At 47.3% G+C, this 14848-nt stretch overlaps 1 protein-coding gene and 1 non-coding gene across 2 annotated transcripts; both read left to right on the top strand.

Annotated features, from left to right (window-relative positions):
- The first annotated feature begins 10167 nt into the window (after positions 1–10167).
- On the top strand, positions 10168–10993 carry LOC123075238 (uncharacterized). The gene is made up of 2 exons (XM_044497894.1): positions 10168–10275; positions 10376–10993. Exons 1-2 carry the CDS (start codon positions 10212–10214, stop codon positions 10771–10773), a joined length of 462 nt encoding a protein of 153 aa, XP_044353829.1. The 5' UTR covers positions 10168–10211; the 3' UTR covers positions 10774–10993.
- Positions 10994–13416: 2423 nt separating this feature from the next.
- Positions 13417–13489, top strand: TRNAA-AGC (transfer RNA alanine (anticodon AGC)). Its single transcript has one exon. It is a non-coding gene; the product is annotated as a tRNA-Ala (tRNA).
- The last annotated feature ends 1359 nt before the right edge of the window (positions 13490–14848 follow it).

Below are 14848 nucleotides of genomic sequence, written 5' to 3'. Positions count from 1 at the left end.
GATACGATCAACATGGAGATGTTCACCGATCTTGACTAGTCCGTCTCACGTGATGATCGGACACGGCCTAGTTAACTCGGATCATGTTTCACTTAGATGACTAGAGGGATGTCTATCTGAGTGGGAGTTCATTAAATAATTTGATTATATGAACTTAATTATCATGAACTTAGTCTAAATCTTTACACTATGTATTGTAGATCAAATGGCCCACGTTGTCCTCAATTTCAACGCGTTCCTAGAGAAAACCAAGCTGAAAGATGATGGCAGCAACTATACGGACTGGGTCCGGAACCTGAGGATCATCCTCATAGCAGCCAAGAAAGATTATGTCTTAGAAGCACCGCTAGGTGAAGCACCAATCCCAGAGAACCAAGACGTTATGAACGCTTGGCAGCAGCGTGCTGATGATTACTCCCTCGTTCAGTGCGGCATGCTTTACAGCTTAGAACCGGGTCTCCAAAAGCGTTTTGAGAAACATGGAGCATATGAGATGTTCGAGGAGCTGAAACTGGTTTTTCAAGCTCATGCCCGGGTCGAGAGATATGATGTCTCCGACAAGTTCTTCAGCTGTAAAATGGAGGAGAACAGTTCTGTTAGTGAGCACATACTCAGAATGTCTGGGTTGCACAACCGCTTGTCTCAGCTGGGAGTTAATCTCCCGGATGACGCAGTCATTGACAGAATCCTCCAGTCGCTTCCACCAAGCTACAAGAGATTTGTGATGAACTACAATATGCAGGGGATGGAAAAGACCATTCCCGAGGTATATTCAATGCTGAAATCAGCTGAGGTAGAGATCAGAAAAGAACATCAAGTGTTGATGGTGAATAAAACCACTAAGTTCAAGAAGGGCAAGGGTAAGAAGAACTTCAAGAAGGACGGCAAGGGAGTTGCCGCGCCCGGTAAGCCAGTTACCGGGAAGAAGTCAAAGAATGGACCCAAGCCCGAGACTGAGTGCTTTTATTGCAAGGGAAGTGGTCACTGGAAGCGGAACTGCCCCAAATATTTAGCGGACAAGAAGAAGGCCGGCAACACCCAAGGTATATGTGATATACAAGTAATCGATGTGTACCTTACCAGTACTCGTAGTAGCTCCTGGGTATTTGATACCGGTGCGGTTGCTCATATTTGTAACTCAAAGCAGGAACTACGGAATAAACGGAGACTGGCAAAGGACGAGGTGACGATGCGCGTCGGGAATGGTTCCAAGGTCGATGTGATCGCCGTCGGCACGCTACCTCTGCATCTACCCACGGGATTAGTTTTAAACCTCAATAATTGTTATTTAGTGCCAGCTTTGAGCATGAACATTGTATCTGGATCTCGTTTAATTCGAGATGGCTACTCATTTAAATCTGAGAATAATGGTTGTTCTATTTATTTGAGAGATATGTTTTATGGTCATGCCCCGCTGGTCAATGGTTTATTTTTGATGAATCTCGAACGTGATGTTACACATGTTCATAGTGTGAATACCAAAAGATGTAAAGTTGATAACGATAGTCCCACATACTTGTGGCACTGCCGCCTTGGTCACATTGGTGTCAAGCGCATGAAGAAGCTCCATGCAGATGGACTTTTGGAGTCTCTTGATTACGAATCATTTGACACGTGCGAACCATGCCTCATGGGTAAGATGACCAAGACTCCGTTCTCCGGAACAATGGAGCGAGCAACCAACTTATTGGAAATCATACATACCGATGTGTGCGGTCCAATGAGTGTTGAGGCTCGCGGAGGATATCGTTATGTTCTCACTCTCACTGATGATTTAAGTAGATATGGGTATGTCTACCTAATGAAACACAAGTCTGAAACCTTTGAAAAGTTCAAGGAATTTCAGAGTGAAGTCGAGAATCAACGTGACAGGAAAATAAAATTCTTACGATCAGATCGTGGTGGAGAATATTTAAGTCACGAATTTGGTACACACTTAAGGAAATGTGGAATAGTTTCACAACTCACGCCGCCTGGAACACCTCAGAGAAATGGTGTGTCCGAACGTCGTAATCGCACTCTATTGGATATGGTGCGATCTATGATGTCTCTTACCGATTTACCGCTCTCATTTTGGGGTTATGCTTTAGAGACTGCCGCATTCACTTTAAATAGGGCACCGTCTAAATCCGTTGAGACGACACCGTATGAATTATGGTTTGGGAAGAAACCTAAGCTGTCGTTTCTAAAAGTTTGGGGATGCGATGCTTATGTCAAGAAACTTCAACCTGAAAAGCTCGAACCCAAATCGGAAAAATGCGTCTTCATAGGATACCCTAAGGAAACTATTGGGTATACCTTCTACCTCAGATCCGAAGGCAAGATCTTCGTTGCCAAGAACGGGTCCTTTCTAGAGAAGGAGTTTCTCTCGAAAGAATTGAGTGGGAGGAAAGTGGAACTTGATGAGGTGATAGTCACCCCTTCCGAACCGGAAAGTAGCGCAGCGCGGGAAAATGTTCCTGTGGTGCCTACACCGACTGGGGAGGAAGTTAATGATGATGATCATGAAGCTTCAGATCAAGTTACTGAACTTCGTAGGTCCACAAGGACACGTTCCGCACCAGAGTGGTACGGCAACCCTGTCCTGGAAATCATGTTGTTAGACAACGGTGAACCTTCGAACTATGAAGAAGCGATGGCGGGCCCGGATTCCGACAAATGGCTAGAAGCCATGAAATCCGAGATAGAATCCATGTATGAAAACAAAGTATGGACTTTGACTGACTTGCCCGATGAGCGGCGAGCCATAGAAAACAAATGGATCTTTAAGAAGAAGACGGACGCAGATGGTAATGTGACCATCTACAAAGCTCGACTTGTCGCTAAGGGTTATCGACAAGTTCAAGGGGTTGACTACGATGAGACTTTCTCACCCGTAGCGAAGCTGAAGTCCGTCCGAATCATGTTAGCAATTGCCGCATACTATGATTATGAGATATGGCAGATGGACGTCAAAACGGCATTCCTTAACGGCTTCCTTAAGGAAGAGTTGTATATGATGCAGCCGGAAGGTTTTGTCGATCCTAAGAATGCTAACAAAGTATGCAAGCTCCAGCGCTCAATCTATGGGCTGGTGCAAGCATCTCGGAGTTGGAACATTCGCTTTGATGAGATGATCAAAACGTTTGGGTTTACACAGACTTATGGAGAAGCCTGTGTTTACAAGAAAGTGAGTGGGAGCTCTGTAGCATTTCTCATATTATATGTGGATGACATACTATTGATGGGAAATGATATAGAATTCTTGGAAAGTATAAAGGCCTACTTGAATAAGTGTTTTTCAATGAAGGACCTTGGAGAAGCTGCTTACATATTAGGCATCAAGATCTATAGAGATAGATCGAGACGCCTCATTGGTCTTTCACAAAGTACATACCTTGACAAGATATTGAAGAAGTTCAATATGGATCAGTCCAAGAAGGGGTTCTTGCCTGTATTGCAAGGTGTGCAATTGAGCACGGCTCAATGCCCGACCACGGCAGAAGATATAGAAGAGATGAGTGTCATCCCCTATGCCTCGGCCATAGGGTCTATTATGTATGCCATGCTGTGTACCAGACCTGATGTAAACCTTGCCGTAAGTTTGGTAGGAAGGTACCAAAGTAATCCCGGCAAGGAACACTGGACAGCGGTCAAGAATATCCTGAAGTACCTGAAGAGGACTAAGGATATGTTTCTCGTTTATGGAGGTGACGAAGAGCTCGTCGTAAAGGGTTACGTCGACGCTAGCTTCGACACAGATCTGGATGACTCGAAGTCACAGACCGGATACGTGTATATTTTGAATAGAGGAGCAGTAAGCTGGTGCAGTTGCAAGCAAAGCGTCGTGGCGGGATCTACATGTGAAGCGGAATACATGGCAGCCTCGGAGGCAGCACAGGAAGCAGTCTGGATGAAGGAGTTCATTACCGACCTAGGGGTGATTCCCAATGCGTCGGGCCCAATGACTCTCTTCTGTGACAACACTGGAGCTATTGCCCTTGCGAAGGAGCCCAGGTTTCACAGGAAGACCAGGCATATCAAGCGTCGCTTCAACTCCATTCGTGAAAGTGTTCAAAATGGAGACATAGATATTTGTAAAGTACACACGGACCTGAATGTAGCAGATCCGTTGACTAAACCTCTCCCTAGGGCAAAACATGATCAACACCAGGACGCAATGGGTGTTCGATTCATCACAATGTAACTAGATTATTGACTCTAGTGCAAGTGGGAGACTGTTGGAAATATGCCCTAGAGGCAATAATAAATGGTTATTATTATATTTCTTTGTTCATGATAATAGTCTATTATTCATGCTATAATTGTATTGTCCGGAAATCGTAATACATGTGTGAATACATAGACCACAACGTGTCCCTAGTAAGCCTCTAGTTGACTAGCTCGTTGATCAACAGATAGTCATGGTTTCCTGACTATGGACATTGGATGTCATTGATAACGGGATCACATCATTAGGAGAATGATGTGATGGACAAGACCCAATCCTAAGCATAGCATAAAAGATCGTGTAGTTTCGTTTGCTAGAGCTTTTCCAATGTCAAGTATCTTTTCCTTAGACCATGAGATCGTGCAACTCCCGGATACCGTAGGAGTGCTTTGGGTGTGCCAAACGTCACAACGTAACTGGGTGACTATAAAGGTGCACTACGGGTATCTCCGAAAGTGTCTGTTGGGTTGGCACGGATCGAGACTGGGATTTGTCACTCCGTGTGACGGAGAGGTATCTCTGGGCCCACTCGGTAATGCATCATCATAATGAGCTCAATGTGACTAAGGCGTTAGTCACGGGATCATGCATTGCGGTACGAGTAAAGAGACTTGCCGGTAACGAGATTGAACAAGGTATTGGGATACCGACGATCGAATCTCGGGCAAGTAACATACCGATTGACAAAGGGAATTGCATACGGATTGATTGAATCCTCGACACCGTGGTTCATCCGATGAGATCATCGTGGAACATGTGGGAGCCAACATGGGTATCCAGATCCCGCTGTTGGTTATTGACCGGAGAGGCGTCTCGGTCATGTCTGCATGTCTCCCGAACCCGTAGGGTCTACACACTTAAGGTCCGGTGACGCTAGGGTTGTAGAGATATATGTATGCGGAAACCCGAAAGTTGTTCGGAGTCCCGGATGAGATCCCGGACGTCACGAGAGGTTCCGGAATGGTCCGGAGGTGAAGAATTATATATAGGAAGTCCAGTTTCGGCCACCGGGAAAGTTTCGGGGGTTACCGGTATTGTACCGGGACCACCGGAAGGGTCCCGGGGGTCCACCGGGTGGGGCCACCTGTCCCGGAGGGCCCCGTGGGCTGAAAGTGGAAGGGAACCAGCCCCTAGTGGGCTGGGGCGCCCCCCCTTGGGCCTCCCCCCTGCGCCTAGGGTTGGGAACCCTAGGGGGGGAGTTCCCCCTTGCCTTGGGGGGCAAGGCAACCCCTTCCCCCCCTTGTGGCCGCCGCCCCCCTTGAGATCCCATCTCTTGGGGCTGGCGCACCCCCCCAGGGGCCTATATGAAGGGGGGGAGGGAGGGCAGCACACAACAGCCTTGGGCGCCTCCCTCCTCCCCTGCAACACCTCTCTCTCTCTCTCGTAGAAGCTCGGCGTAGCCCTGCGGAGACCCGCTACATCCACCACCACGCCGTCGTGCTGCTGGATCTCCATCAACCTCTCCTTCCCCCTTGCTGGATCAAGAAGGAGGAGACGTCGCTGCACCGTACGTGTGTTGAACGCGGAGGTGCCGTCCGTTCGGCACTCGGTCATCGGTGATTTGGATCATGGCGAGTACGACTCCGTCATCCACGTTCATTGGAACGCTTCCGCTCGCGATCTACAAGGGTATGTAGATGCACTCCTTTCCCCTCGTTGCTAGTAGACTCCATAGATGCATCTTGGTGAGCGTAGGAAAATTTTAAATTATGCTACGATTCCCAACACCCTCTTCCTGGGTTTCTCGCCCTCAACATCGTCACCAGGGTCATCGCCTCTGATCTTATAACGCAATGCAGTGCATACAGGGCATTCATTCAAATTCTCGTATTCACCGCGGTAGAGGATGCAGTCGTTAATGCATGCATGTATCTTCAGAACCTCTAAACCTAGAGGGCAGACAACCTTCTTTGCTTCGTACGTACTGGCGGGCAACTCGTTATTCTTCGGAAACATATTCTTCAACATTTTCAGCAAATTTTCAAATGATGAGTCACCTACACCTTCATGTGCCTTCCATTTTAGCAAATCCAGTGTGCAGTCCAGCTTTTTCAGACTATTATCGCATCCTGGATACAACGACTTTTTGTGATCCTCTAACATGCGATCCAAATTCTCCCTATCCTTGTTAGTTTCGCAGCGTCTCCGTGCATCAGCAATGGTCCGACCAAGATCATCAGCGGGCTCATCATGTGCCTCTTCTTCACCTTCACCTAACCCTTCCCCACCTTCAGCATCATCCTCCATGAAAGTATCACCGAAATGATCATGATAGTTGTCATTGATATCATCCCCTTCTTCATCTTCTTCCATTCTAACCCCTCTTTCTCCATGCTTGGTCCAACAATTATAGCTTCGCATGAAACCGTGCCGAAGCAGGTGCATGTGAACGTCTCTTGAGGAGGAGTAACCCTTCTGATTCTTACAGACAGCACATGGACAGATAATAAAACCTTGCTGCTTGTTCGCATTTGCCACTACGAGGAAATCTTTCAAACCCGTAGTGAACTCGCCGGAGAGTCGGGGACCGTACATCCATTGCCGATTCATCTGCATTATTATTATATAAAGTATATAATTAACCATCATGCATTTGTTAAACTAACTAGCTAGAAATAATACAAATTAAACAATGAACTACACACATGCATATTTTATCAATGACACATGAAAGGTTCAAGTTGTAACCGCGATCGCGGAGGAAAAATAAATGAGAAAGCTCAAGTGTGGCTCGGACACTTCATATCATGTTTGTTTCAGGCTCTCGGGCATTTCATCGAACACCTTGTGTGCATAGGAGGAACCAAAAGCAAACCCACCACCCCCTTCTGAAAATTGTGAAGTGAGCTGAGTGAAGTGAAGTGAGCTGAGTCCTATATATAGGGATGGGCCTTTAGTCCCGGTTGGCCTGGCCAACCGCGACTAGGATGGGCCTTTAGTCCCGGTTGGCCTGGCCAACCGCGACTAAAGGCCTTCGGGGACCTTTAGTCCCGGTTGGCCAGGCCAACCGGGACTAAAGCCCCTCCCGTCCGCCAGCTGTCGACCGAGCGCGCTGGGCCCAGATAATTGGTCGCGGGTCTCCTCCCGAACCGCGACTAAAGACCCCTTTTGTCGCGGTTCGATTATTTTGGGGACTAATGGGGGCATATGGAAGCCTCTTTTTCTACTAGTGTAATTTTAGTTGTTAAATATAGTGCATAATTTTCTCTCTAAATTATTAAAGAGTTGGAATGTATGCTTCATTATGGATGTAGCCAATCAAGACCATAGTTGTGATTGTACTTTCTGGTATACTTTATGAGAAATATGGTGAAATGGTCGATGAACTAAGGTATATGAAAATGTTAATGTTATAAATGAATGTAAATTTGTAAGGTACTTTGTCTTCTTAAATAACACTCCCTTCGTCCCAAAATTCTTGTCTTAAATTTGTCTAGATACGGATGAATCTAATTAATATTAAAACATAACTTGATACATCCGTATTTAGACAAATCTAAGACAAGAATTTTGGGACGGAGGGAGTATCAATCTAATGATTAAAGAGTGCCAACTACTGTTCCACATTTACAAGGGGAGGCAGACATACATACCACTTAGCTATTTCATCGCTTTTTACCAGTTGAGTACATGACAACGATTAGTGTGCCCCTCGACCTATGTTGGTTAGCTAGGTTCATCCACGGCTGGATGGATAATCACATGCAATACGTATTCTTGGGCAACTTCTCGTGGTTCGTGGCATTCTAGCTCTGCAAAGCCACCCATAGGCACATGATTTTTTTTCCGGCGCCTCATAATTCTATGTGTTTCTCCTTCATTTTTTTGTCTCAACCTATACACACGCTTATGCTGATGTAAGGAATTGTACATGGTATCAAATTTTATCAAGTGTTGGTCGTGCCTGAATGAAGGGGAAGCTTGTGTTGCCAGCCGTCTATATATATGCAGAAGAAGGGAACCTGACCTCAACTAAGGGTTGGTGTGCCATTCGATACCGCTGACTGAAACACATGTCCTACACACATGGAAGATCTTACTTCTTTATTATTCATCTTGAAGTGATTTATTGACCAGTCTTCTTTCCTAATTCTCTACTACTCTAATAAGTGCTTTAATTTGTGGCTTTAGGTTTTTGGTTCCTAACAGTCTTGGATTTTATCCTTAAGGTGGTACATGGCGTGGAGGGGCGGAGGAGGTGGGGGTTCTGGTGCCGGCGGATCTGGGGCTCTCCCCGGCCGCCCATGGGGCGACGCGAGGAGAGACACGAAGAGGCGCGAGGAGGGGCTGAGGAGGAGGTGGCGGAGGCGGAGAGACTCACCGGCGGAGGAGGAGACGCGAGACCTAGGCGGGCTCGCCAGACATGTTTATGTTTTTCACGTAGACAAATAGATCTATATATCTACTCTATTGTAAGTATGCAACCAAATGCCACGTGGTGCATCAGCCCAAACCAACGCAGACAACCAAACATGAGTGGAAAATTACTTCTCTAATGCAAGCAGCTCATATGTAGGCTATCAAACTACTCCCTCTATGATCTACCATCCAACGCGGTCCGTATCTAGTGGCGGAGCTTCTCAGGGGCCAACCTGGGCTGTTGCCTCCCCCCGCCCAAGATTTTTTTATGAAATACCCCTTAGTATTAGGCCCATGTGTGAGGAAAAATCAGCCCAAAACACATCTTCTTTGCCCCCTAAGAATCCAGTTAGAGGGGGGGGGGGGGGGGGCAGGGCTTTACGGGCGTCCGGACCACTGCCACGTCCACGTCTGACCGCACTGGCCCACCCAAAACCCTCCCCCCTCTCCTGCTTCCACTCCCGCCCGACGCCAGCTACCTGCAGTCTTGGCGTTGTGGACCAGCCGCTCCGCAATGACGTCGGCCCAGAGCGAACGTTGACCTCTGACTGGCGCTGGCATTGAAGCGTCACGGGTCTTGAACCCCGCCGCCATTCATGGAGACGACAGATGGAGGACCTGGTTGCCGAAGCGGAATATAAAGGAAGTGGACGACGGTCACCCCGTAGGATAGGTTTAGGGCCGGGTCGCTTTTTTGTCCTAAATGTTCGAAATGTAATGAAAATGTTCAAAATGTAATGAATTTTGTCCGGTTTATATGAAAATCTGTTGTATTTGTATGAATTTCGTCCGGTTAGTTGAAACCTGACTTGAAATGTATGCGAGCAGCCTTGGATGGTCGCCTCCCGCACCTGTGTCCGTGAACAGATGCCGGAGCAAATTTGCGGGTCGGCGTTGGAAATGCCCTTGGATCACTAAAATAGTGATCTAAAAGATATTATACTCCCTCCGTCCGAAAATACTTGTCATCAAAATGGATAAAAAGGGATGTATCTAGAACTAAAATACGTTTAGATACATCTTCTTTTATCCATTTTGATGACAAGTATTTTCGGACGGAGGGAGTATTTCTTTACGAAGAGAGTATATGCATAACATGGGTCTTTTGCGTGCATCCACTCAGCTTGTCCCAGTTGAGCCACAGATGGAGAGAGCCAAAAATGATGCAATCTACCGAACGTCTCCTGTCTACTCTACTGAATACATGGGCAGAGTGACAAACCCCAGCAGTGCAGCAGACTTGTACTAGCATCGTGGCATGGTGCCATCCCAGGACCTCATGTCGCTGACTCACACCAAGCCGTGCACTAAATTATTGAGACTAAGAACTGAACAAACTGAATCTAACTGAAACTAAATAAAGACAAAAGTGCAGTTAACTTGGCGTGAGGTTTGCAGCACCTAACGAGGCCTACCAGCCACTCCGCTCTACCCGGCCTTGAGGCAGAGGCACTACAACCAACTTGAACTCATACGTGCAACTATCCCACCTTTACATCCACATAAACCACCATAACCACCTCCATTCTTTGACTGCCTTCCCTTGCACTCCACACTTCCTCTCTCTATATAACAAGACCAGACACCAAACTGAGGCACCCACGGCACTCTTTCCCGCCGCGCCTCCTGAGAGCACTCCAGAATGACATCGATGATCAGCACGGACGATGCTGCTGCGACAAGCCATGTCGACGCTCCAGTTCCAGGTAACAGTGTGGATCTTTTGTACCTTCTCTCTCGCACAATTCTCTCGTGCGCCCAAAGGATCGACATGATTCTGTCTGGTGCGTGCATGCATGCATGCAGTTACGACGAGGGATCACGGGGAGGCGGCGGGTGTCGCCGGCAAGGGCGCCGCGTCCGCGGAAGAGCAGGAGCAGGCGGCGGCGAGGCGCGACGTCTTCCTGCTGGCCGGGATCAGGAAGCTCATCAAGAGCTTCAGGAGCCTGTCCCACATCTTCGAGCTGTACAAGGACGAGGAGGAGGAGGACGACGACATCCAGATCGGGTTCCCTACGGACGTGGAGCACGTGGCCCACATCGGGCTGGACGGCTCCAGCAGCGTCGCCAGCCTCAGGGGGATGGACGGGGCCAGGGAGCTCCTCTCCCTCTCCACCAACATCTCCCTCCAGCAGTTCGAGTTCGCCATGGCCTCCATCGCCGCGCATGACGACCGCAGCGCCGCCATAGCAGCTAGCCCGTAATTATTTACAGTACTTAATTAATAACTGGGCCACAACTCGCGCCGCGCACGTACGTTCTACCAGTTCTTCTACGGACCCCCACGGGCGCTGTCTAGCCTACATGCTCTTCCCGTTTCTGGCCAATGCTGGCAGTCGCTACCTCAAAACAGGGATTGGCAGATGGTGGTTTACAATGGTTGCCCCGTGGTGTATATAATGTCACCAGTGGATATTTTTGTAATTTCAGACGCCAACTGCTTTGGTGTGGGACGTGAATGTACATGGTATGTCACGCACGGAGATCTCAACCATTTTTTTATCTGCAAAAAAGCAGCTTCCTTAGCTTAACCTTGTTTTTAGCAACAATATTACTTCCTTAATCACGCAAAAAAATATTACTTCCTTAACAACATAGTGGGACTTTTTTAGCTCAGATGGTTAGTCTGACATCAATAACCGAGGGTGGGGTGGAAAAAGAACTACGCAGCGGCAATGGCGGACCAAACATGGTCATGAGGATCGAGACAGCAACAAAAACTGCACACACACACACACACACACACACACACACACACACACACACACACACACACACACGTGAGTTTACCAAATCAAATGGTCTATCAACTGGCGTTTGAAGAAGCAAAACCCATTGTCAGGTCAATCAAAATTCGACAAATTTCATACATTTATTGTCAGGGGTTGCAGTAAATTAATCTAATGAAAAAAGCACATCAAAAATTACTTAAACCGCTGTAGTTCTTTACCCCTTCCCAAGAATTGAAAATCTCATCGATGGCTCTCGTTACTATTGTCAATCTCCTTTCCATTATCGGGTCCTAGTGACGGAAACTTTGAGGGACATTAGACTATTGTAGCACAACGTAGCATAGCGTACCATCATAGCACTTGTTTTGAATTTAAGTCATGATACCATGCTCTGAATAATAATGATTTCAAGGTGCTGCTGGGAGGCTGAGTATTTTGGCTAAGTTATAAAAGAGATATCATTGCGTGCATTTGTTTCTTTGCCTATGCCTCCTTCTCCCATGTATTTGCTGACACCGTTTCCTTCTCTGCCTACTTCAATAATCTTGTCATACATTTGTATTTATGTTGATTGTACCTATTTACCATGACGAGATGATCAGAGAAGAAAATTTATTTAAAAACAAAGTTCAGAGAACAGTGTAGTGACATCAAAGTGTAAATTGTGGACGAAAGATATGACAGACATTACCACTAATTACTCAGGTGAAGATGGGATAGGAGCAAGTTTTGGGAAGAGACAAGCTGGGCACTTGGGATTTGATCCATCTAAAAAAATCAATTTCATGATAGAAAGTTTATGAAGATAATCGATGCATGCTTTTTATTGAATGAAATACTCAACGGATTCCCCAACAAATTCTTCAAGATTCTGTAGGAATCATCTTTCATTCTCGAGATTCTGGGAAGGGAATCATCTTTCTTCCTCACGTTTATGGGAAGGGAGTCATCTTTCACCCTCAAGATTTCGTTGGAGAAAAATTGCAAGGCTGTAAAGCATGTCATGCTGAACACTAGCAAATGACAATGATCCCTAATTTGCACGTAGCGACCATAAAGAGGTGTCTAATCTCCATACCAAGATGAACAAGCTCCGTTGTGCTTTCTTGATGCCATCGGGAGCTACTATGGGCAGCTAGAGAACACACTTCTTCCACGACGCCTCTCATTCCCTAGTATCCGTTGGTTGCTAATGAAATACATGGGAAACTACAACATGATCGGCACTCGGCAGATTGTTGAACGGCGCCGTGATGGATCTACCTCAAGCTACCTGCCTCGTCACTTCTCTAGTTCTTTCTTTTCTGTCTTTCCGTATTTAACTTATGTGTGTTTCTCTCGACCACTTCTGTGAGGCTGAGCAACCCCTTCTTCTTATGCTCCTCTTTGCATCCTCATTGACGCCTCTTGGTGTACGGCACTTAAGGGCCGCACCACTGTAATTTTCAATCCCTGTCAATGAAAAGATACACAATCTGCGTATTCGCGAAAAAAAATTGTTTCTCTCGACCTCTTTGGCAATGAATGTTGAGACTGTTTTTCCACATGGAACATCAGGCCTTTGTACTACGTCCGTAAGAAAAGGAACAACGTACTACTTCGAATATCCAATTCTGAGCCCGGGCTCATCTGCACCCGGTCAAGAAATAATTCATAAATAATTCAAAAAAATCCAAAATGTTTGTGCATGGTAGATAATTTGGTGCTTGAGGTGCGCTCCAAATTTCAGAGCATTTGGACATTTGAGTAGCTCTCAGCAAAAAAGACAAATTAGGTTAGAACAGTATACGAACAGTACACTATTTTTGCCGAGAGCTACTCAGATGTCCAAATTATTTAAAATTTGGACCGGACATGCACCAAATTATCTACCATGGCAAAAAAAATTAGATTTTTTTGAATTTTTCTAGTATTTGTTTTGATTTTTTTTTTATTCAGCGCAAATGCAGATGCTCCTGGGAGCCAGAACGCCTCACTCCTACTACTTCCGTATTTCTGAAGCAATATGTTTTGATAGCTCCACCAAACGAACAAGTTCATATAAATCCGTTATTGACTTATTGTTCATCGTAGTATGTTATTTATAAAATGTCATAACAAAAAAGCCACCGCTCAGGGGATGTAGCTCAGATGGTAGAGCGCTCGCTTAGCATGCGAGAGGTACGGGGATCGATACCCCGCATCTCCACGATACTTTGTTGTAATTTCTGTATATTTTTTTGACAAATGTACTTTCTGTGTTGAAAGATTTTTTTTTTGGACGCAAACGTAGTACCAGTGGGCCGTCCAAGTGTGTACGTGGGCCATTCACACGGCCCAATAGATTTTTCACCCCTTCCTAGAAAAAGGTTCGCTTCAGAAAATCAAGGCCATGTTGCGATGCACGCAAGAAAAAACATCGGTTCTTATTCTTTTTGAAAATGGAACACCGGATTCCATTAGTCCGGCTCAGCTAAGTGACTGGCCACCAAGACATTTGCATCGACTGGTATAGACTCCAACCACAACTGTCGGAGTACCAAAGAGCTAGCTCCACGAGAAGCTGTAGCATGAGCTACTTTATTACTACACATGCCCGAGGGCTAAAAGTGTAAACAATCGAATTATTTCTACTCCTAATGTCTTCATGGTTTTTTTCCTTCTATTTTCGTCTCCACTCTCCCTATGCACCACCAAAAAGAAACCCCATCCCCGCACGAAACTTCGCTCCTCTCAATCCCCGCAAACTCCCAGTGTAGACGTACGATCTTCCTGACGCAGCCGCACGAGATCGTCGACGCCGCCGCCGACGTCCAGGATTGACTTCTCTCGCTGCCACGATCGTGCGAACTCCCTGCTGCCGATGAACGGGATCGCCGCCACCGACCTCCGGGATCGGCGTCCCTTGCTGCCGCCGACGTACGTCCGGGATCAGCGCCCTCGAACTCCCAAAGGAGAGGTCGTCGACGACATCTGGGATCGACGCCACGGACGTAAGGGGTCATCGCCGTCGACGTCCGGCATCGACTTCTCTCGCTGACGTGAGTGATGTGGTCACCTATTACAGGTAGGGTCAAGGACCCATCATTTGGGACCCACATGGGGCCATCACCATCATAGGCAAGTCCCTGGACCATGCCAACATTCAGATGCATACGTCAGGACGTTCACTTGGACGGCTCGCGGCACTCGGACAACCACACGTCACTTGGGTGATGTACCACCACTCCGACATAGAAGGCGCTGAGCCTCCACGAGCGGCACCCGCATGTCGGGCGGCGCTGGATAGTCTGCCTCGTAGAGGAGGCGAGCCTCCGCCTCATGCAGGTGGCGGCGCCGAAGCCGTTGGCTGCCGCTCCGTCGCCGAGGAAGCGCTCGGCCATGATCGCGGCTTGAGACGGGGAGAGAGAGGGCATCGATGGCGAAGAAGAGAGGGCCGTCGGCGGCAAGAGAGAGAGGTTGCGGGGGGCAAGTGTGCGGCCATCGGTGAGGGAGGGCTGGCTTTTATAGCGGCGAGTGGGCGGCGAGCGGGCGGCAGCAGTGTGGACGCGTGGTGGGAGGGGCGGGA

The sequence above is a fragment of the Triticum aestivum genome, chromosome 3D (genome assembly GCF_018294505.1).
Source record: "Triticum aestivum cultivar Chinese Spring chromosome 3D, IWGSC CS RefSeq v2.1, whole genome shotgun sequence".
Taxonomy (NCBI): domain Eukaryota; kingdom Viridiplantae; phylum Streptophyta; class Magnoliopsida; order Poales; family Poaceae; genus Triticum; species Triticum aestivum.
This window is presented reverse-complemented; position numbering and strand designations above follow the sequence as displayed.

What these genes read in the sequence shown, in the direction of transcription:
- LOC123075238 (XM_044497894.1), top strand. Translation starts at nt 10,212, where the DNA reads ATGACATCGATGATCAGCACGGACGATGCTGCTGCGACAAGCCATGTC. An exon ending in TGTCGACGCTCCAGTTCCAG is followed by an intron (nt 10,276 to 10,375) that starts GTAACAGTGTGG and finishes GCATGCATGCAG; the next exon opens with TTACGACGAGGGATCACGGG.